The sequence below is a fragment of the Colobus angolensis genome, unplaced genomic scaffold, assembly GCF_000951035.1.
Source record: "Colobus angolensis palliatus isolate OR3802 unplaced genomic scaffold, Cang.pa_1.0 Scaffold157, whole genome shotgun sequence".
In the NCBI taxonomy this organism is placed as follows: Eukaryota; Metazoa; Chordata; class Mammalia; order Primates; family Cercopithecidae; genus Colobus; species Colobus angolensis.
Window position 1 is genome coordinate 2,145,366 of NW_012114677.1, and position 23,079 is coordinate 2,168,444.

The following is a 23,079-nucleotide window of genomic DNA, read 5'->3' on the forward strand; positions in this document are numbered from 1 at the left end:
AGGCGTGCACCACCTACAGGCTGCACTATAGGCTGGCACCATGCCCAGCTAATTTTCAAGAGTAAATTTTTCTCAGAGACAGTCTCACCACGTTGCCAGGCTGGTCTTGAACGCGTGAGCGCAAGCAGTCTGCCCATCTTGACCCCCCATAGCACTGGGATTACAGGTGTTGGCCGCTGTGCCTGGCTGCGTTTTGTATTTTCATAGAGATGGTGTCTCACTGTGTTGCCCAGGCTGGTCTTGAACTCCTGGGCTCAAGTGATCCTCCCGCTGAGGCCTCCTGAGGTGCTGAGATCGCTGGCGAGGGTGCTGCTCAGGTGTCTTTCCACACCGTGCGGTCGCTTCATGCCATCCAGAAGCCTGCTTGGTTTTCCTGGTGTGGATGCATCACTGCGTCTTCTGTTCGAGGCCGTGGGCTTCTTCCTGGGGCTGCAGCCTGCCTGCTGTGTGCGCCTTGCCCCACCCTCTGCCCAGCACACTTGGGGCAACTTGAATAAAGGCCAGATGGGGCTTCCTGTTGATCTAGTGATAGATATTTTGCTGTTTATGTCCCTTGCTCATCATGTGGGAGATCAGAAAGCCTTTGCAAGGGGTAAATCTTGGCTCTAGACATCCCGGCTTTGGAAAGCTTGAGCGACATGTGTGAGAACTGAAGCTGCTTGGTATCCAGTGTGTTCCCAGGATAGTGTGCGTAAGGGAGTGGCGGGGGTGGGGCCAGAACCAGCGGCTCAGCGCTGCTCCTGCATGGGGTAGTGTGGGAAGGAGAGGGGTCGGGCCCAGCCCCTCAAGTCATAAATACATGAGGCAAACTAACACCTGCACAACCTGCCGGCACACTCCCAAGGACTGCCCGTCTGGAGCAGCATGTGCGGCTGGAGAGCTGAGCCGCAGGGCTCTGTGGATGGCACAGCTGTGCCAGGGGAGAGCCGCGGCATCTCTGAGAAGCAGGAGGGACGTGGGCTCCCCCGTGCAGCTGCAGGTACAGGGCTCGCTGGAGGCCTGGAGGTCGGACTCCGGGGATGTGCCTGGCCCCTCCCGTGAGGCAGCCCCTCCAATGCACTCTCAGGGAAGAGCCACGTAGCCGTTCCCCATTCGGCCACATACAGAATTTTTAGTTTTGAACACCCCATTTATTCTCACTGAGAATGAGGCACTGAACAGGGAGGCCAGTTACCGCTGACACGGACTCGCCCATCCATGATGTTGGAGCCAGCGTAGAGGGCAAACCACTCCCACTCTGACTCCCCGGGCCTGGCCTCGCCTCTCCCGGGTCTGTTCCTCTCTTTCTAAGCACCCTGTTCCTCCTGTGGGTGCCCCTCATTTTTCCTGAGAGCCCCCCTGTTTCTCTGAGGGTCGGCACAAAGCTTTTAAGGGAGCTGTGGTGGGGGCTGGGAGGGCCTCCACCTGGGGTTGAGGGCCAGGCTGGCAGAGCTGGGGGAGTGGGGGGGCCCCTCAGCTGGGTGCCTGGAGACTCCGCGGCAGGCGGGGGCAGTGCTGGGCCGTGCTGGGGCACACAGGTGAGTCCGGTGTGTGAGTCGATTCCAGTGTGGCCCAGCCCGAGCTGTGGTGGGTCCCATCCGGCTCTCACGCCATGCCTTTGTTGTCAGTGGAGTTGAGTCGGCTGCACGCTCTGCTGTGTGCAGGCACCAGGGGCTCAGTGACTCGCCAGACACAGCTGATCCATGCCTATGCCAGATCACTGGGTGGCTCAAAGACCCAGGGGGAGAATGAGTCCCAGGAGAAGGGCACACGTTTAGGTGGTTTGGGCAGAGCTGGTTCCCTGGGAGGTGAGCGGAAGGGGCTGTCTGGGAGGCATCCTGGCCGCAGAAGCAGTGTGTGAGGGGTCCTGAGGCCGGGAGGAAGGGAGGCCGGTGTGGCTGGGGACACAAGCCCTGGCAGCGTGGGGGAGACCCTGGGTGCGGGTTCCGTGGGTGGTGGTGCTGGCCTCGGCTCTGGGGCTGCGTGGGTGGTGGCCTTCGGGGCGTGGAGTGGGATGAGCAGAGGGTAGAGAGCAGAGGCAGGAGCTTGGGGCTGAAGCGATGGAGCACAGGATGCAGAGGCTCCAGGGGTGATGCCACACGTGGGCTGTGGCCAACTGAGATGGGCAAGACCCAGGGTAAGAGCAGGGTAGAAGCAGGATGGGTCGGGTCTGCGCATCTGTGGGGGCCGCATAGGGGTGCTGGGGTGACTGGTAGTGAGAATGCTCTGGTCCCCAGCAGGTCCTCAGCCCTGCGTGCCGTCCCGGCTCCACACCTCTGGTTTCCTGGTTGGGCCAGGGCAGGGTTACCGGGAAGGTGCCAGCCACGGCAGGACAGGCTCCCCAGGGTGTGGGCCGTGTGCAGGCATTGAGACTGTGTGAATGTGAGAATGATCATTTGTCATCTGAGGACACTGAGTGTTCTCTTAGAGGTCTGAGCACTTGTGTAGTTGTACTCATCTCTCTCTGTGTCCATGTTAATGACACACCTGGCTCGGTTGCCAGGACGCAGATGTGGTTCTCATGTTAAGGGCTCGCAGACTCGGCTGCCGGGACACCAATGTGGTTCTCACGTTCACGGCTCGCAGACTCAGCTGCCGGGACGCCGGTGTGGTTGCTGCTTCGGTGACGCTTGGGCGTCTTGCCCCCTGGCCTCTGCTCTGTGACTTGACTGTGGGGCTGCTCCGGGTCCACCCCTGCCGCTGGGCAGTGGTCCCACACGGGGCTGTGGTGGGCATCCTCATACCCGCAGCCCTTTGTGCAGCAGCTGAAGGAAAGGTGGGAGCGGCACTCAGGGTGAGCTCGACTGGGACTGCAGCTGGAAAAGGCTGTGTGGCCCAGTGTGGCACAGTCTGTAACATGGCCCAGCGTGGCACAGTCTGTAACATGGCCCAGCGTGGCAGAGTCTCTAATGTGGCCTGGGGTGTGGCAGAGCCTGAAGCACGGCCTGGCATGGCACAGTCCGCAACGTGGCCTGGGGGTGGTGCAGAGTCCGTAGCGTGGCCTGGGGCCAGGGAGGGCAGAGCACTGATAGCTCCACGGTGATGTTAACAAGAGAGGGTGGTGACTGCAGATTGTCCAGGTTCTTGGCGTTTTGAACAAATTGGACAAAACGTCCAGCCAAACAAAGAATGAAGCGACAAAAGAACGGAAGCAGGGATTTATTGAAAACGAAAGTACACTCAACAGCGTGGGGGTAGCCCGAGCAGCGGCTCAAGGGGCTGGATGCAGAACTTTCTCGGGTCCAAATACCCCCAGAGGTTTCCCACTGGCCACTTGGTGCTCACCTCATGTAAACGAGGTGGTAACCTGCCATCAGCCTGATGGTTGCAGAAAGCAGCCAACGGGAAGGTCACACTCCTTGCAAACATCTGATTGATTAGGAATCAGATTGGAGGCAAGGTTGAAGTTACAAAGTTGCAAAGGAAGAGGAGACCTGCAGTCAGGCAGTTTCCCATCTGCCAGGCAGAAAAGGTCAAAGGGAGTCAGTCACCTCTGGTCCTTTTGTTCCTCAGGCGTGGGAAGTTCGAGTTTTCCTCTCCATTTAGCTCTGGGAAGTCCAGGTGAAACAGCGTTAGGTTCCTGCCTCCAGACCCTGTTCTCCTGCCTCCATGTGAGTTTCATTCTCTTTTAGGGCAGCTGGTGGAATTTTTGAAGAAAATGGAGTCTCGAGGTCCTCTGTCGTGCGACACGGTTCTGAAGATCTTCTACCAGACGTGCCGTGCCGTGCAGCACATGCACCGGCAGAAGCCGCCCATCATCCACAGGGATCTCAAGGTAGCGGCTCCCTCCACACGTGGCTCGCAGCCTCTGGGGGGTCCCGCTTGGTTAGGATGTGAGGGTGAGAGCAGGTGAGGCTGCACCATCTCACCCAGAAGATGTGCGTGAGCCTCTCAGCGGTGAAAGCGGATCTTCCAGAAACGTCGCCTTTCCAGCCCTGAAGAAAATTACCGTCTGTCTCACAGGCCTTTGCCGACAGAGGGGATGGCCCACCTCTGTGCTGGGGGCCTTCACTCGCAGCCGGGGTGCTCACAGCCTGGAGCTTCCGTCTGGAATTCCAGGTCCCCGTGCTGGGCGCTTGCTCACTCCGTTCTCCGTGGGGAGCTGCAGACAAGGGTGCTCGCCAGTGGTGTCAGTTCAGGCCCCCCATTCCTGCTCACCCCACGCTCCTTCCTCAGCCCCCCGGAGGTGTTGGCCAAGGCCCCCCACTCCTGCTCACCCCGTGCCCCTTCCTCGGCCCCTGGGCAGTCCTGCACTCCACAGTCCCTCCCTGGTTTGGCCTCTTGGAGCCAGGAGGAAGCCGGGCGCTCCTCTGTTTGGCCCTGTCACAGGCGCTGGGATGGGGAGCTGGACCCCTTACCTGCTCAGCTTGAGGGGAGCTCTCTGTACTTCCTGACTGTCCCCCCGCTGCACCTCCCATTCCGTTCATGGGTAGACTCCCCTGCCCATCTCTGCTATCATCACAGGTTTCTCTGAGGCGTGGCATCCCAGGGTTGCTGTGATGTGGGCATGAGCCACTGGCTGCATGTAACAGGGCCGCCCTGCCTACCACACCATCACCACATTGGTGCTTCTGGCCTGGGGCTGGGCCTGCGCTGCCTCCGTGCCCACCACACCGCCACACAGGTGCTTCTAGATCGGGGCTGGGCCCGCGCTGCCTCCGTGCCCACCACACCGCCACACAGGTGCTTCTGGGCCGGGGCTGGGCCCGCGCTGCCTCCGTGCCCACCACACCGCCACACAGGTGCTTCTGGGCCGGGGCCGGGCCTGCGCTCTGTGCTACCGCTGGCACTGTGTGGTTTCCGTGTAACGCGGCTACTTCCCACAGCCCCACAGAGGACAGTCCCGCCCCGTGGGCCGTCCGTGCGCTGGGCTGCCTGTGTTGATTTTGGCTGGCCTGCTGGGGAAGCATAGTCTGATGGGTTGTGATTTTGCATTTTCCTGATATTAATGAAGTTGAATGTTTGTTATAGTCATTCAGGTCTCGCTCTTCAGTAAACTTCGTTTTGTTTCTTGCCTTTTTAGAATTTTTTCCACTGGCTTGTGTGTTTGGTTCATTGGAGCAGCTTATGGATTCTCATAATCTGCTAAATGTTGCCTGTGCTGCCGGCGTCTTGTTTGTGGCCCAGTTTTCACTCCCGCAGTGTTTTTTAAAACACGCAGGACTTTGTGAGGCTTCTCCCATATCCATGAAGCTTGTGCCCGGCCTGCCCATGGTGGCTCTCGTCTTCCTTGCTGAAGCAGTTGCTTTTGCTGAAGAGGTCTTTTGGGGTATTTTTTTTTCTTTTTTTGAGTCAGAGTCTGGCTCTACAGCCCAGGCTGGAGTGCAGCAGCACTGACAGGGCTCACTGTTGCCTTGACTGGCTGGGCCCGGGTGATCTCCCACCTCAGCCTCCTGAGTAGCTGGGACCACAGGCGCACACCACGCCTGCCTAGTTTTTGTATTTTCAGTAGAGACGGGGTTTCGCCATGTTGCCCAAGCTGGTCTGGAACTCCTAAGCTCAAGTGATCCACCCGCCTCAGCCTCTGAAAGTGCTGGGATTCCAGGTGTGAGCCACCACTCCCAGCCTGCTGAAGAGTTTTAAAGCCTCGTCACTCCCAGATGCTTTTGTCCATGTCTCTGGGGACGTGAGGACGTTTCTGTTTTGTTTTTTTTAGCCGGAGTCTTGCCCTGTCGCCCAGGCTGGTGTGCAGTGGCGCAATCTCAGTTCACTGCAGCCTCTGCCTCCCGGGTTCCAGCGATTCTCCTGCCTCAGCCTCCTGGGTAGCTGGGATTACAGGCACCTGCCACCATGCCTGGCTAATTTTGTATTTTTAGTAAAGACAGGGTTTCACCATGTTTCCCAGGCTGGTATTGAACTCCTGACTTTGTAAGCCCCACACCTTCGCCTCCCAAAGTGCTGGGATTACAGGCATGAGCCACCGTGGCCAGTTTTTTTTCTGTTTTGTTTCCTGTTCCCCTTCTGTTTTGTTTTTTTTAGCCGGAGTCTTGCCCTGTCACCCAGGCTGGTGTGCAGTGGCGCAATCTCAGTTCACTGCAGCCTCTGCCTCCCAGGTTCCAGCGATTCTCCTGCCTCAGCCTCCTGGGTAGCTGGGATTACAGGCACCTGCCACCATGCCTGGCTAATTTTGTATTTTTAGTAAAGACAGGGTTTCACCATGTTTCCCAGGCTGGTATTGAACTCCTGACTTCAGATGATCTCCTGTTTTGGCCTCCCGCAGTGCTGGGATCACAGGCGTGAGCCGCGACACCCGGCCAGGACATTTTCTGTGTAGTTTCGACACCACTATCTGCAGTGAGGTGGGAGGAACCGAGCCTTGTTTTTTGCCCTAGTTTTCCCAAAGTGTGGCATCTCTCAGACCTCCCTAATCTGGAGCGGCGCCTCTGGCCACGGCCTGTGGAGGACTCCCTGTGCTGTCCTTGGCTCTCCACCGATGATCCGGCCGAGGGGACGAGGAGGCCAGTGAGGCCCCAGCCCCGTGGCGTCTCTTGTGGAGCACGGCGCTGTTTCAGGTCCTGCTCCCAGCACCCACCCCAGCTGCTCCTCCAGGGGCTAAAATCCACCTGGCTTGTGTCTGGAGGTTTCGTCCACCTGGAATTGACTTTGTGTGACCTGAGGTGGGAGCTGTGTCCTTGTGTCTACCTGGCCCTGCACCCAGTGCATTGGCTCATGTCTGCCCATGCGGCCACCTGGGCCCACCTCCTCTCCAGCATCTGCTTGTGGGTACCTAGGAGGCCCTGGAGCCCCCCAGCTTTCCCTGTGTGCCCTGGGTGGGGGTGCCCAAGCTGCGGGCCCCCAGACCGAGCTGTTCTTCCTACACAGGCTCATTCTGCCTCAGCCCACCTGGGGCCAAGCTGTGGCTGACAGCTGCCCTCTGCGTTTCTCTGGTTAGGGCCGCCTTTTCTCTACTTGGCTGTACACCCGTACTTTGTAGCACAGGTGTCTTCACGTAGATGTTGAATATGGGTAAGGGTGGCCTTTGTCGTTTGTCTCCTGAACTCAGAGGGCCTAGAATGCCAGGGTGTAAGGTGGCCAGCTGGGCAGATGCCCCATGGCAGAAGCCTGTGGGCGCTGCCGTGGAGCCTTCACCTGAGAAGCCTGTGGGCGCTGCCGTGGAGCCGTCGCCTGAGCCCCAGGCCCTTTTGCTCCTGCTCCTTCCTTTCCTCCCTCCCTCTCTTCCTTCTGTTTTCCAGAAACCCATGTGCCTGAGGCCCGTTCTGACAGAAGGGGCTGCAGGGCTCCAGGAGGGGCCGGTCCTGCCGTGGAAGGTGCTGTTTGCCATCTGGGTGGTTCTTCCTGAGGAGGCTCTGAGTGGCAGGTTTTCTCATGGCACCGAGACCTTCCTGGTTTGCGTTTTTGAAGTGCGATGGGTCGTGTAGCGCGGCTTGAGTGTATATGTTAAAGAAAACGGTAACAGAAGGGTTGAAGTTCGTGAAGAATCAGGGCTTGTGAGCCAGGCCTGCACTTCACAGCGCTGGTCTTTGCCGCTGCTCCACTATGACGTGGCAGGAGCCCAGGCCAGCACCGCAGCCCGCGGGTGTGCACCTGTACCACTGCAGGAGTCTGGACGGCTGTTTGCGGAGGGGCAGGCAGCACGCGTGGCCCCACTCACCTGCCCCGTGCCTTGTCCTGCTGTGCACACAACTTCTTCTCTGTTGGCTGTAGAATGGGAACGGGCACACGCGAGGGGGCGGGGCGCTCCTGGGCCTTCAGTGGCCGCGTGCTGCTGCGTCTCCCCGCTGTCTGCATCCGAGCCAGGGTCACTGATCTTTTCTCCTCTGGACGTCCTGTGAGTGGAGCCTGGCCCCGCACTCTGCATCGGGTTCTCTTGCTCAGCCCTGTGCTTCAGAGGCGTCTGTCCGAGTGTGGCCTGCATCTCCTCGAGGGCCAGTGGTGGCCTTTGGCTTCGCTGGGTTTCTCTGGTCGGCCGTGGGTGGCGTGCGTGTCCGTTTCTTTCCCATGTTTATGATGAGCCATCCTGTCTGCACCGTGTGGACAGCCTGTCCAGCTTGCTGGTCCGCGGAGCAGGCGTCCTCTCTAGGACCGGGGTCTGCAGGCCACCGTGGTCAGAGAGTGTTGGCATCTAACCCTGGGCATCCCCTTGCACTCTTGGGTGCCACGGCTCTGCCCTTTGCCAGCTCAGGGCATGGCGGGTGCTGCTCCCTCAGTCTGTCCTGGGTGCCCGTGGCCTTGGTTTGCGTTTTTCTCCTGTCGACAAGGCTGGCTTGTCAGAACTTGGGCTTTCTCTGGGGAAGTGCCTGCCTTTTCCCCGACTTGCCTTCTCCCCGATGCCTGTGGGAGCCCGGACGGGCCGCGTGCGTGCCAAGCACCTTCCGTCTGTGGCTGGCACGCTGCCCTCCCAGAGCTCTGTGCTGGCATTGTTCTCAGCCTCCAGAGGGGATGCCCATGCTGGCCGTCCCGCCACGTCTGTGCTGTCTGTCTGGTTGAAGAAGCTGCTCCTTTCCTGTCTCAGAAGGAGCTCCTCTGGGCTGTCTCCTCTGGGCTGTCTCCTCTGGGCTGTCACAGAAAGATCTGTGGTTTGCCCTGATGTTGGGGCTGAGGCTTCCTTGGTTGTGTGAGCTGTGGGATGAGGCTTTCTCCTCTTGTTCCACGTGGGTGCCTGGTGCTGGCGGCTGTTTGCCATGGCTCTGCCGTGAAGACAGGTGTGTGCCGTGTGGGGCTGAGTCACTGCGTTGCCGCCTTGTCACGCGTGCGGCCTCTGGCGTCCGTGGCTTCTCAGCGGTGCTCGCTGGACTCCCTGTTGGGCCCGAGCTCCTGTGCCCTGTTACCAGAGCCACACCAGGAGACACAATGTGGCTTCACAACTGTGTGGCCCTTTCTGGTTCTGTGTGTCTCTGTATACTTTTTTTTGAGATGGAATCTCGCTGTGTCGCCCAGGCTGGAGTGCAGTGGCGCGATCTCGGTTCACTGCAGCCTCCGTCTCCCGGGTTCAAGCGATTCTCCTGCCTCAGCCTCCCGAGTAGCTGGGACTACAGGCGGCCACCACCACGCCTGGCTAATTTTTATATTTTTAGTAGAGACAGAGTTTCACCATGATGGCCAGGCTGGTCTTGAACTCCTGACCTCAGGTGATCCACCTGCCTCGGCCTCCCAAAGTGGTGGGATTCCAGGCGTGAGCCCTTGTGCCCAACCCTGTTTATTAACCCATTATTAATTGAGTTATCTTTCTTTGATTTATGGGTTATTCTTTCTGCTTTTTATTTTTCTGAATTACACATGTTACATTTGATCAGAAGTTATTTAAGACATCTTTGAGGAAGGCTTCTTTGCTGACCTCTGTGAAATCCCTCAAGCCCTCAGGGCCTGCTTCTCAGGCTGGGCCCCCCGCCAGAGCCCTCTGCCTAGGCCTGACGCAGCCCCTGCACCCCGTGCTGGCCGGTGCGGAGATGCACCCTGTGCTGGCTGGCTGTGTCCGCAGGTGTGAGGTGCTGCAGCCGCGGCCCTGGGCGAGCGCTGTCTGCAAAGGGCCCTGGCTGTGTCTCACCCGTGCGTTTTCCCTGAAGTCCTGTCTCTGTCTACACCAAGTTCATGGGGCTGTCTTCTGGAATTTTGCAGGTTGAGAACTTGTTGCTTAGTAATCAAGGGACCATTAAGCTGTGTGACTTTGGCAGTGCCACGACCATTTCGCACTACCCCGACTACAGCTGGAGCGCCCAGAGGCGAGCCTTGGTGGAGGAAGAGGTGAGCTGAGCGCGGCCTGTGCTGGGGGAAGCTGGCCCTTCCTGCGTTTCCGCGCCCTGAGTGCTGTTTCCCACCGGGGTGCTTTGAGTGCGGACGTGCAGCTGTCCTGGAGCCAGAACCTGAGCAGCATCGCCCAGGCCGGCCTCCGTGGCCGGGTCAGCGGCCGCGCCCTCGAGATGTGGAATGCGGCACTTCCCCCCCATCGTCCTCCCAGTCTCGCCCCTGAGTGTTGTAGGGCTGTGTTTTTCTTGGATTTTTGGTCATGGTAAGATGTGCATAACAGTCCTTTATCATTGTGGCCACTGTCAGTGGGCGGCTCGGTGGCAGAAACCCCTGCAGAGTTGTTCCAGCATCCCTCCCCAGAACTCTGTTATCCTTTAAAACACAAAGTGCCTGATTTAGAAAAGAATCACTTAGAAATATATCTGCATGGGAGACTGGACGGCTCCGTCCCCGAGACCCCTGCAGGGGAGTGAGTGGCACGTCCTCTGAGTGTGAGCAGACGGCATCCTGTGGCAGTCTGGGTGGGTCCACGTGCCCCTGAGGGAGACTCAGACCAAAAGGAGATGGGAACCGGCAGAGCTGCCCTTGGCGTTGGTGGATGGGAAGGGGTTTCCTGGGATGGGCAGAGGGCAGGGACCGCAGGGGCGCAGGCTCTGGGACCAGGGTGCTGGTGGGGCCCCTGGGGCATCCATTCCGAAGGCTCCCCAAGCTGCTTATTTGCAGTTTCTGCATTTTCCTACAGCTAGCTTACACTGCATAAAAAGTGTATGTAATGTGTACAAACAACACAGAGCAGAAAATAGGAGTGGTGGGGGCAGGGAGCATCTGAGCATGGAGGCCAGGCAGCCCCCCAGGCCCTCTGAGCTCACGTGCCATGCACAGTACACGTGGGTGCTCACGCCCCACACAGCACACACCCGTCTACATGGCAGAACCACGGGCCTGCACTGGCACCTGCAGCTCTAGCACGTCTATGGGGCCACGGTTCCTCCTCAGTGAGGGCCTGGTCGGCATCAGCACAGCCCACAGTCTCAGGGCCACCTTCTCTGGCGCCGAGGAAGCAGATCCTGCAAGGCCCAGGGCTTGCTATAGCCCTTCCCTCCGCACTTGCGGTTGAGACCCAGGACGAGTTGTTGAGGGCTCCCTGTAGAAGTGCTGGGGTGCGTTTCCTCCTCCGGAGTGGTTCTGTCAACTCACTTGAAATGCATTTGGGCTTATCTGCCTATTTGTATGAACAGACTTTTTTTTTTACTTTTTAATTTTTTTTGAGATGGAGTCTCGCTCTGTCGCCAAGCTGGACTGCAGTGGCATGATCTCAACTCACTGCAACCTCCGCCTCCCAGGTTCAAGTGATTCCCCTGCCTCTGCCTCCCAAGTAGCTGGGACTACTAAAAATACAAAAAATAAAATTGTTTGTATTTTTAGTAGAGATGGGGTTTCACCATGTTGGCCATGGCTGGTCTCAAACTCCTGACCTCGCGATCTGGCTGCCTCAGCCTCTCAAAGTGCTGGAGTTACAGGCGTGAGCCACCGCGCCTGGCCTGAACAGACTTTATTTTTTAAAGCAGTTGAAGGTAACAGAAAGTGGAGCTGAAAACACAGGGTGCCTTCTCACAGCCCCTCCTTCTGAGCCCCTCACATCCTTGGCTCTCCTCCCAAGCTCCTTTTTCCAGAGATGGGCAGATAGATGCCGTCTCCTGCCCACGCGTAGCCTGCTCTCGCCCGGTGTCTTGGAGCGGTGGGAGTTATTTGTGCTTTCTGGGCTCGGGCCTTCTTGCTCTTGTGTCTTGCATTTGTAGCTGACTGTTCCGGCCTCAGGGAGGTCATTCCTGAAAAACAGGTCTTCCAGTGGAGGTCACTTTATCCTGCTTTCCATCAGCTTTCATTTTCCCGTTCCATTTAAGAAACTGTGGCCTGCCCAAGGCCATGGGCTGTCCTGCTGTCTAACTGCAGAGCCCACTTGCCCACTGCTCTCCTGTGAATCTGCAGCTGAGGGTGGAGTTTGTGTGTCTGCCGTGCACGGAGATTCACTCTCTCCTCACAGCTCTGCGGCCCCAGCCTCTGCCTCTCACACGTGCCTCTGTATGTTTGTGAAGCTCTCCCTTGTTAACCTTGAACCAGTTGGGTGAACTTGGTGGGCAGCTTCCTCCTCCCACAGCCTCTCACGTACCCTGGGGCTCTGGGCGTCACAGAAGCTGCTATGGGTGCAGCCACTCTGGAGCGGGGCCCTTGTGGCAGGTGAGACACCCTTCTCAGCAAGCGGATCCGGCGCGCAGCAGGTCAGTGCATTGGTGCCGACGTGCCGTGAAGCATGGGAGGCCGTAGGAGGTTGCGGGAGGTGAATGACTCAGTCCTCATCATAAGGAGCGCGCCGAGGCCGAAGATGACGGAGGAGCTGGCACATGGGGCCGACCGGCCTGCGGTCATCCCGGGGCACAGTGTGCGGGGCAGGCTGCTCCTCGGTCTGCTGTGCATTTGGAAAGCTGCACGAAAGTGATGCAACAGAACAAAATACTGTTTGTGGGGTGCAACTTTTCCTTTGAAATGTTTGTGTTTTTTTCAGATCACGAGGAATACGACACCAATGTATAGAACACCAGAAATCATAGACTTGTACTCCAACTTCCCGATCGGCGAGAAGCAGGATATCTGGGTGAGGTCCGGCACCTCTCGGTGGCGGTACCTGGCTCTGTGTGGCCTACTCAACCCAAGGCAGCATGGGCCGGGCACCTGCCATTCCGAACTGGCCTGCCTCCTCAGCCCCCTCTTCTCCTCCACTCCCCTTTTCTTTTTCTTTTCCTTAAGGATCACCATGACTACTACTATTTTTGTTTTTGGAGACAGGGTCTTCCTCTGTCGGCCAGGCTGAAGTGCAGTGGTGTGACCTCTGCTCAGGCTCACTGCAACCTCCGGCCCCTGGGCTCAAGGGATCCTCCCACCTCAGCCTCCTGAGTAGCTGGGACCACAGGTGCACACCACCATGCCCGGCTATTATTTCGTATTTTTGGGAGAAGGTGTGGTCTCACCATGTTGCCCAGGCTGGTCTCAAACTCCTGAGCTCAAGCAGTCCACCTGCCTCAGCCTCCCAAAGTGCCGGGATGACAGGCGTGAGCCATCGCGCCTGGCCCAACCTTGACTTCTTCTAATGGGGATGAATCGAGTAGCAGTCGGGGGCGTCCTGTGCGGCTGGGTTGGCCCAGAGCCTGCGTGGCTGGGTCCGCCTGAGGCTTCCCTCAGCCCCGTGTGTGCGTCTGGTCCTGAGTGCCTTGACCCAGGAGCATCCCTGCCACACCCCAGCCTTGGTGTGCTCAGCTCCCCTGCTCAGAGCCAGGCCAGAGAGAGGGCTGAGCCTGAAGGCTGTGGTGTCTCCTGTGGTGTCTCCTCCCTCTTCCCTGCACCTCTCCAAGGCCATGTCCCCGTTGACCGAGGGTGACCGTGTGTGGAAGACGTCCTGCCCTGTGGTTCCTTTGACGTCCCCTCACCCCGTCATTCAGCCGCCAAATGCGGTGGTTGGCTCTCTGTAGCGTATTTGCCTAAGGGCTGGGACGGCCCTGCCATCAGCCGCAGCACGTGGGCTGCACACAGCCCGTGGGGCCGCAGGCCGAGGCCCTTGTCCCTTGAGGAGTGTGGAAGGAAGGGGCCGTGTCCGTGGTCCTTGCCTGTGTTCTCGGCCCGCCCCGGTGACTGGCCGTCTGCACATCCCGCACGAGGACACTCCTGGCCGGCTCTTACCCAGCCTGGGGTCCCGGTGTGAGCTCTTGTTCTTGACTGGATAAGATCCTGATGCCGAAGTCATCCCCAGTCCCTCCTCTGGGCTCACGAAACTGGGTGACTGACGAGAAGTCACTGATTGAGGCCAGTTCTGGGAAAATCCCGAGCGGACTGAGGGGGCTGCTTCCTGCAGCTTCTGCCCCGTGCCCTACACTCTGTGTGGGGTCAGGTCTGAAAAGTGGGGCTCTGCTGTTGCCAAGGACAGGACAGGCACCTGCCCCTCACATAGCACACAGCAGAGTCTGTGCTGGTCCCACCAGCCCATAGATCCTCAGGGAGTGTGGGAACCCCTGAATTTTGAAAGGAACCTTTTTGTTTGTTTGTTTGTTTGAGACAGAGTCTTGCTCTGTTGCTAGGCTGGAATGCAGTGGCACGATCTTGGCTCACTGCAACCTCTGCCTCCCGAGTTCAAGCGATTCTCTGCCTTAGCCTCCTGAGTAGCTGGGATTACAGGCACCCACCACCACGCCTGGTTAATTTTGTATTTTTAGTAAAGACAGGATTTCACCTTGTTGGCCAGGGTGATCTTTAACTCCTGACCTTGTCATCCACCCGCCTCGTCCTCCCAAAGTGCTGGGATTACAGGCATGAGCCACTGCGCCCAGCCTGAACGGAACCTTTTAATCTTGAGAACCTGGAGTCCGTTTAACACTGTCACCTGGACAGTTCTTTGTGGTGAATAAAGGTGGAGCATCCAGGCCTCCCCGTGCCGTGGGAAGCGCTGCCAGCTCCACACAGTCAAGTGATGTTTGTGTCACCATGGACTATACTCCCAGGATCCCCAAGGAAGGGGCCACCCTCAGCCAGTCTCCGTGTCTGCAGTGCTCCTCTCACACCCTTGTCCCCACAGCCCCAACGTCACCCCTGCACTCCCCGCAGGCCCAGGCATCACTCGGCACTCCCCACGGCCCTGACGTCACCCCTGCACTCCCTGCAAGCCCCGGTGTCACCCCTGCGCTCCCCGTGGGCCCCGGTGTCACCCCTGCACTCCCCGAGTTCCCGGGTGTCACCCCTGCTCTCCCCATGGCCCCAACGTCACCCCTGCACTCCCTGCAAGCCCCGGTGTCACCCCTGCGCTCCCCGTGGGCCCCGGTGTCACCCCTGCACTCCCCGAGTTCCCAGGTGTCACCCCTGCTCTCCCCATGGCCCCAACGTCACCCCTGCACTCCCTGCAAGCCCCGGTGTCACCCCTGCGCTCCCCGTGGGCCCCGGTGTCACCCCTGCACTCCCCGAGTTCCCAGGTGTCACCCCTGCTCTTCCCATGGCCCCAACGTCACGACCCCTGCACTCCCTACGGCCCCAACGTCACCCCTGCGTTCCCTGCAGGCCCAGGCATCACCCCTGCTCTCCCCATAGCTCCAACGTCACCCCTGCACTTCCCACAGGCCCAAGTGTCACCACTGCACTCCCCGCAGGCCTGGGTGTCACCCGTGCTCTCCCTGCAGGCCCTGGGCTGCATCTTGTACCTGCTGTGCTTCCGGCAGCACCCTTTTGAGGATGGAGCAAAACTTCGAATAGTCAATGGGAAATACTCGATCCCCCCGCACGACACGCAGTACACGGTCTTCCACAGCCTCATCCGTAAGTCCTGCTGGGATGCGTGCGTGGGGCAGGACCCTGGAGCATGGGCCTCGCGTGGTTCTGGAGACCCCGCGCAGCCTGGGACACTGCTCCCCCGCCCCGCTCCCGCCCGTCACTGTGGTTTTGACAATGTCCCTGCTGGTGGTTTCCCCACAGCTCCCCTGCCGCCCGCCCCGCCGGTGAAATTGCGGTGCTCTGAGTGGTGGTTTTCGATCATTTTGTTTGGTTTTTGTTCTTCCCTTTGCCGCTCCCTCCTTACTTCTGATGTCACTGATGTGTGTAGAGGGAGCGGCCTCTGGTGGTCTGTGACCTCTGCCAGGGCAGGGGCTGCCGACCCGTCTGGGGAACCGTGGGGCCGAGCACGCTGTGCTTCTGCCGCAGGCGCCATGCTGCAGGTGAACCCGGAGGAGCGGCTGTCCATCGCCGAGGTGGTGCACCAGCTGCAGGAGATCGCGGCCGCCCGCAACGTGAACCCCAAGTCTCCCATCACAGAGGTGAGGGAGGCACACGTGAGCCCCAAGTCTCCTATCACAGAGGGGAGGGTGGCACGTGGCTGTGCCGCTTCATCTGGACCCTGCATCCTGGGGGTCCCTGCCCTCCTCAGTGTGGAGCCACAGGCTCTTGAGGGCCCTCCTGCATGGGCAGGGGCACCACCGCAGTCCAGGGCCGAGACCCCTGGGGCACGCTGGGGCCGTTGCCAAGGTCTTCACACTCTGCACACGCTCTTCTGGCCTCCTTGAGTTCTGTGGGTGCCTTTCTGGATTCTTCTCCTGACGGGGTGGCGTGAATTGCTCCTGTGTCTGTTTCTCGGGTTTAGTGTCTAGGCCAGCTCAGCTGGCCCTCAGCTCTGGGCGTCCTGGAGCGGCGGGAGTTGCTCCTGCGTCTGTGTTTCTGGCCCTCAGCTCAGCTCTGGATGTCCTGGTTGCAGTGGTGTCAAGGCTGGGCCCGGCCAGGGACCGCTCCCAGGTACCCGTGGCTGCTGGCAGCATCAGGGCCTGGAGACCGGGAGACTGAGGCCCACGGGGCTACATGCTTTGTGGAAGTGTGAGGCCTGGGAGGCAGCAGCACGTGGTAGCTGGAAGATGCTTTCGTGAAAGTCTTTTTTGACCCAGCCATGGACAGGATGTACCATCTCCATCACCAGATCCTCGAGGCAGAGCAGACATGCGGCCTGGCCCCCACTCACGGGGAGCAGGCAGGCCCCTGGGCATCCCAGCTCAGGGCCCAGTCAGGACACGCAGGGACCCTCTGCAGCCCTCACAGGGGTCCGTGTCCAAGGACCCAGCACTATTGGCTCCTGCTTTTTGTCCCCTTTTCAGCCCTTGGGTCGTTTCCACTCCCTGGTAGCTGGAAGCCAGAACCTCCAAGGCCACTGCAGTGGAGCTGACCTAGGCGGTGGGTGTGGAGCATGGGGAGGGAAGGTCAGAGCTGCTGCCTGGAGTCCCTGTCTGAGGACAGGACCCTGTGGAGGAGGAAGGTTTGGGCTGAGTGGAGGGTTTGCAGTTCCTTGGGGGCCACTTGGGTAGGGAGACCTGGGAGCAGGGGAGTGCTGGGAAGCCCAGTGCAGACAGGGAGAGGCTGTGGTCCCCTCCCTGGCGGCCGTTGTGGTGGGTGCACCGGCGGAGGGAGCCCTGATGCTGGGTGCGGGAAGCATTTTGAGGTGTGGGGCGCTCTGAGGCGGGAGAGTTGATGTCGCTGGTGGCCTCTCAGCAAGCTTCCCGGGGGCTGTCAGAGAGCGGCAGGAAGGGATCACTCTCGGGGGTCCCGCTCTTCAGCAGCCTGGGCCTCGCATCCCCTCGCTCAGTGGCTCTTTCCAGGAAACGCCTGCCCACTCCCCCGGAGGTCACAGAGGACGGTGGCTCGCGGGGAGGTGTGGCCTCTTGCACCCTCGAGTGCGCTGGAGGGATTCCTGAGGGGGCGGGAGGAGGTGCCGCTGGGCAGATGGGCAGACTCCGGCCGCTAGTGATGGGGCGGGGCCCTCAGTGCTTCTGATCTGAGTGCTTCTAGGCCAGGACCCCATGGGGACAAACGTTAGACCCTGCTCAGGCCAACCGACTGCCCCAGAAAACACAGTCCACGATGGAGCTGAGCTCACAGTGAGATAAAATACTGCCCCCAGGAGGTAGTGAGCCGCACGGGGTGGCCCCCAGAACCCAGGACCTGAAGCGATGGAACGTCCTGGGACAGACAGGCCATGTGTCTGCTTAATATGGTTGGACATGGGAGGCAGAGGCTGCAGTGAGCCGAGATCGTGCCACTGCACTCCAACCTGGGTGACAGAGTGAGACTCCGTTTCAAAAAAACAAAAAAGCTGAGTGCGGTGGCTCACCCCTATAATCCTAGCACTTTGGGAAGCCGAGGCAGGCGGATTACCTGAGCTCAGGAGTTCGAGACCAGCCAGGGCAACATGGTGAAACCCCATCTCTACTAAAATATAAAACAAATTAGCTGGGCGTGGTTGTGCATGCCTGTAGTCCCAGCTCCTCGGAAGGCTGAGGCAGGAGAATTGCTTGAACTCATGAAGTGGAGGTTGCAGTGAGCCGAGATAGCGCCCACAGCTCTCCAGCCTGGGTCACAGAGCGAGACTCCATCTCTACCAAAAAAAAAAGATGGTTGAACAGACTGGGAAGAGAGAGAAAAGGAAAAGGAACAGAATCTGCAGCCCAAGAGTCTGAAAAGCTGGGTTAGAGCGCTGAGCACCCAAGGCAGGCCGCGGGGTGAGGGGATGAGGGCTGCATGCGTGGTTTTGTTTGTTGAGTTCCAGTTGATGCTTTAGCCTGTGGGAAGTTCCTTCCTTGCACTGTGTCGTAGATCGGGGAGCAGAAGGATGAGCTCTGAGGGCACCCATGCCATGCCTCCCCCGACGTGGGAGTTCAGAGAACTGACCTCTGCACTTTCATCATCACAGCTCCTGGAGCAGAATGGAGGCTACGGGAGCACCGTGCTGTCCCGAGGGCCACCCCCTCTTGTGGGCCCCGCTGGCAGTGGCTACGGTGGAGGTGAGTGTCCCGTCCTGCGCCCACCACCCGTCCCTCGCTCCTGCTGTGCCCCAGGCACCCATGGCACATCAGGACGGAGTCTGGGGTCCTTCTCTCCCGGACCTCTTCTCCCACCGGAGACAACTGCGAGGTCGGGGTCCCTCAGCGCACCCTCGGGTTTGGCAGTTCACTGGGGCTCACAGAGCTCAGCAGAGCTGGTGTCTTGGTGCAGTTCAGGAGGGGGACGGGATTCGGACTAAAGCCAGCCAAGGGAAGAGGCTCCAGGGCAGAGCCCAGGAGACCGGGCCCAAGCGACCAGGCGGCCTCGCTCAGGGGTTCTGTGGGAGGCAGCCTGCACCATGGCCAAGACCCCAGCATAGATCACGTTGTAGCGTCTGGCACAGCCCAAGGCCCCAAGGAAACAGACACCCCTTTTGGGGATGGAGGGGGCATCCCCAGTTCCTTCCCAGGAGCTGGGGATGAAGGGCCAGGCCTGCTGTGGGCAAGGTGAACCCTTCACTGGGGCAGCCACCCTGAGGCTGGGGTGCAGGAGCAGGCATTGGACGGCGGAGGGTGGTGGGGAGACAATTACGTGAGGTGCCACTAATGTGAGGTGGTCCCTTCTGCCACGTGAGGAGTGGGCACCTGTGATGGGCCTGGGTGTCCCTGGAGGGCCCTCAGCTGGTGAAGAAGGGAGAGGGCCCTAGAGACAGACGCTGCATGCTCTTGGGACTCTGTGCCGCGAGCACTCTGGAAGGTTCCGGGTGAGCCATTGAGGACGTGACCCCGACAGGCAGCGGCTGGTTACACAGCTCTGCATGGCCCTGACCCCTCCTGACCTTGCCCCCCATCCCCACTGGGGTGTGGGAGGTTTCGCCTGGGTCCTTCAGCTCTGCTTCCTAGGGAGGAGCTCAGCTCCATGTCTGGGGCACCCCGGTCCATGCAGTGTGGGTCCCGCACATGCAGGTGTACTGGCCGGCTGTGTCTCTGTTGGCTGGAGGAAGGGTGAGTCCTCGAGCTGCTGGGCTCTGCAGTGCCCCGTCTGTTTGGTGCTGCCAGGGGCCACCACTCTGCCTTCACTTCCAGGGTTATGGTGGCCTGAAGCTGTGGCCGTGAGGCTGGCCTATCCCTGCAGACAGAGTCCCAGCCCCAGCTATGCTGAGGCGGCCGCATAGCCCTTTCGCACCCAGATTGGCCACTTTGTGGGTCTCTGGAAAGGCTGAGGACAGGGTCAGACCTGCCAGTGCTGAGGCCTGGCTTGCTGCTGGGTACGTGTGGGTTGGGGGCCTGGCCATACCACCCGCTCCCTGCTCCCGCTGCGTGGGCCCAGCCAGCAACCCGCGCCTGGGGAGGTGGGACCGAGCCCCTGTGGCCTGCTGAGACTGTGTCTCCCTGCAGGCCTGGCCCTGGCGGAGTATGACCAGCCCTACGGCGGCTTCCTGGACATTCTGCGGGGTGGGACGGAGCGGCTCTTCACCAACCTCAAGGACACCTCCTCCAAGGTCATACAGTCCGTCGCTAAGTGAGTGTGAGGCTCCAGAGCCCTGGACCTGCCGTGTGCTCGTTCCAGGCTGCAGTCCTGGCGCTCGCTCCCTGGCTGCGGTGGAACAGCTGGTCATCAGGCCCCACAGGCACCCCTGAGGCAGTGGGACAGCGTCACCTGCTTCTCCCAGGGAGTTGGCATGAGCCCAGCACCCCACAGCGCTGGGCAGATCCCTTTCCATTGACTGCCTTGGGGGCAAGTCCCTGCTGGGGAGACGCCTGTGCCTGCCCCTCCCTTGCTGTGGTGACGCCCCTCACTCTGGGGCGTTCCTGGGTTGTTCCCGGGACTCTGGTGTAAACTGGGTGAAACAGCTGTGGTGGTGCCTCACCAAGCCAGTCCCCTGAGTTAAAGCCCTAGTTACTCAGACTTAGGCCAGGTGGGTCCCAGCCTGTGGTGGGAGAAAGTCTCCCTCTGGGTGGGCTGTCCAAGGGCGCATCTGTGCGGGAATGGCCCCTGACATCGGCCCACAGGCCCGGCAGCCTCTGCTCACAGAGCACTGGGAATGTTCCAGAGTGCGGCCCCTCTGCGTTGCGGGGTCCACGTGCTGGCTCTTCTGGAGGAGCTGGGTGCCCAGGAGCACACTGCACTGCTCATCTGGCCCGGTGGTCGCACCAGCTCAAGGGCGTCGTGAGTGCGTGTGAGCCGCCTGCACGTATACGCATGTGCGCGAGTGCCTGTGAGTGCGTGTGAGCCGCGTGCACGTATACGCATGTGCGCGAGTGCCTGTGAGTGCGTGTGAGCCGCGTGCACGTGTACGCATGTGCGCGAGTGCCTGTGAGCGCGTGAGCCACCTGCACGTGTATGCATGTGTGCGAGTGTGTGAGCCGTGTGCACGTGTACGCATGTGTGCAAGTGCCTGTGAGTGTGTGAGCCACCTGCACGTGTACGCATGTGTGTGAGTGCCTGTGAGTGAGCTGCGTGCACGTGTACACATGTGCACGAGTGCCTGTGAGCTGCATGCACGTGTACGCGTGTGTGCAAGTGCCTGTGTGAGCTGCGTGCGTAAGTATGTGTAGGAGTGCTGTGTGAGGGCCTGTGTGTGTGAGCCCTGTGCCTCTGTGTGTGCTGCATGTTTGGGTGTGTGGTTCCATTACCTGTGTGCCTTGTCCCTGTGCAACTTTTTGTGGGGAGAAACTTGTTCTTAGTGAGCCGTCCCCAGAGCAGGGCGTGAGCTTGTTCGCACCTCTGGGTGCCTCCTCTGTGACATCTCCTGCCTGAGTTGTGACTGATGGAAGATCACAGGCAGCTCTGTCTGTCTGGTCCCAGCGCACTGCCCACTGAACCCAGGACTGTAGCTCCTGCAGGGTCCTGACGGGTGGCACTGCGTGTGGAGTGCCAGCGGGGCCAGCCATGGATCCACGGGGATGAGCGATTCTCCAGCATCATCTTGGTGATAGTGATGTTGGGATCAGAGTGGAAACAGACAGACAGGATGCGGCAGCAAAGCCGTATGTGAAAGTCACCAGGAACAGTCACTTTCAGTGTCAGTAGAAAGGGATGGATGTCGGGCCCCAGAGCACCCCAGGCTGGCTGGTTCCCCAGAAGGCTCATGGTCTCCTCGGCCACAGTGCATTGTGGGGACAGGCAGAGCGGAGTCAGCAGAGGGAGGAAGCATGTTGGGTGTCCAGGGAGCCGGGCACAGCTCCAGGGTCCTCCTTGGGGGACTCCAGGCCACACTCCCTCCCCAGCAGCTGTGGGGATGGTGGGAGCTGCTGTCTGCCGGAAGCCTAAGGCTGCAGGGGCTGGTCCTAGACACGGCTCTGCTGGGACCCGTGGGTTCCAGGCCCTGGGAGGACACAGTTTGGCTTGAGCGGGTGCTGCTTTCACGGCACTCAGGCACAGCCAGCTGCTGCTTGTTAGGCGATGGTGGGAACTCTGCCCACACCCCCAGGTGCTAGCTGAGGGCAGCCCTGCTGTTTCGATCTGCCTTCTGTTCACACCACGTGCTTGAGGCAGATGAAGCTGCATAAACTTGTGTTTGTAAAGTTGATTTAGAAGCTACAGTGAGTTCTGGCTGGGCCTGGAGGCTCAAAAGATGGCTTGGCACGGTGGCCCATGTAATCCCAGCACTTTGGGAGGCCGAGGAGGAAGGATCACTTGAAGATAGGAGTTTGCCACCAGCCTGGACAACATAGCAAGACCCTGTCTCTACAAAAATAAAAAACCAGCTGGGCAAGGTGGCGTGCAGCTGTGGTCCCAGCTACACTGGGGGCTGAGGTGGGAGGATGGCTTGAGCCCAGGAGGTTGAGGCTGCAGTGAGCTGTGATTGTACCAGTGCACTCTAGCCTGGAGTGAGCGAGACCCTGCCTCAATTTAAAAAAAAAAAAAAAGGGACAGTCAGTTAATTTGTGTTTCTGGCTCTCCCCAAGGAGAAGCCTGGGAGTCGGGACCTGGGTGGCTGCGAACCCCTGGCTGCCCTGGTGCTTGGGGTTCTGGAAGCTGCGGCCTCAGGACCTGAGCCCTGTGTCTGGGCCCTGGTTTCTCCTGTCAGCGTCCAGGGGAACCCTGACACACACACACCCCTGGTACACGTGCCTGAGGCCAATACAGCCAGGTGCACAGGGTCCCCACAGGGCTGCTGGGGTGGGTGAGATGTGCGTGGATCCTGTGGCACTCGGTGCCAACCTTTGCTTAAGGCGTGTCAGCTCGCTGTGCTTGCCGCTGCCCCCCGTGGTACAGGATCTGTGCGGATTTCACCATGTTGGCCAGGCTGGACTCGAACTCCTGACAGGTGATCTCCCTGCCTCGGCCTCCCGAAGTGTTGGGATTAGAGGCGTGAGCCACCGCACCTGGCCCCTGTTTTTTGTTTTTCTGCTGGTGATTAGATTGTGGGTCCAGTAGCCATGCTTCGTGTGGCCTGTTTGTCTCCTGCCCAGCGTCCTGTGCTGCAAAAGTGGCCGAGCGTCAGGCTCCCCGTGCCTCCCGGTCTTCCCTTGTTGCTTTGGAAGACCCACATCCTAAGTCAGCACCTGCTTTGTGGGTTTGGACAGCTTTTAAAATGTTCGAATGCACAGAAGACCCACGTCCTAAGTCAGCACCTGCTCTGTGGGTTTGGACAGTTTTTAAAATATTTGAATGCACAGTCATTTTCAGGTAATGGTTTGGTTGTCTGTATTTGAGTCATTCATCTCTGGATCTTTTTCCAAGCTTTCCTCTGATGAGGACGGCCCCTCTGCGGTGTGCCTGGCTGAGGTTGCTCCTAGCCCAGCCTTTCTGGTCCCCGCAGCTTCCGGCCCGCTCTGCCCTGGGAAGGAGGCTCCCTTCTGCTCCTTCCCTCACAGGATTGGCTTGGCTGTTCTCACACAGCTGCTTCTTCTAGTGAATTGTGGGATAAACCCGTCAGGGTCCTTGCAGAGTTATTGAGGGTTTTGATCTCCGTGTTACCGGTTCCGTGGACCTAGTATGGGGGACAGTTGGTCTGTAGAGAGTTCCCTGTGGCCACGGCAGGGGGCCCCTCTTTACCTCCATTAGCGTCTGCTGGCATCCCACTGTTGCAACCACCAGGCCTGGGCAGCGCCTAGA

General features: G+C 59.6%; 1 protein-coding gene across 3 annotated transcripts in view; it reads left to right on the plus strand.

The window, feature by feature from the left end:
• The window catches only part of GAK (cyclin G associated kinase), an 81,729-nt gene that overhangs the window by 22,748 nt on the left and 35,902 nt on the right, over positions 1-23,079 (plus strand). For 2 of the 3 annotated variants that reach the window (XM_011936794.1, XM_011936795.1), the window contains 7 exons: positions 3,612-3,754; positions 9,556-9,681; positions 12,248-12,337; positions 14,901-15,036; positions 15,418-15,530; positions 17,945-18,035; positions 19,413-19,536. In XM_011936794.1, the coding sequence (XP_011792184.1) occupies positions 3,612-3,754; positions 9,556-9,681; positions 12,248-12,337; positions 14,901-15,036; positions 15,418-15,530; positions 17,945-18,035; positions 19,413-19,536 (823 nt within the window). Of the gene's footprint in view, positions 1-3,611; positions 3,755-9,555; positions 9,682-12,247; positions 12,338-14,900; positions 15,037-15,416; positions 15,531-17,944; positions 18,036-19,412; positions 19,537-23,079 lie in introns of all 3 variants that reach the window. The other variant, XM_011936796.1, reaches the window with a different exon arrangement.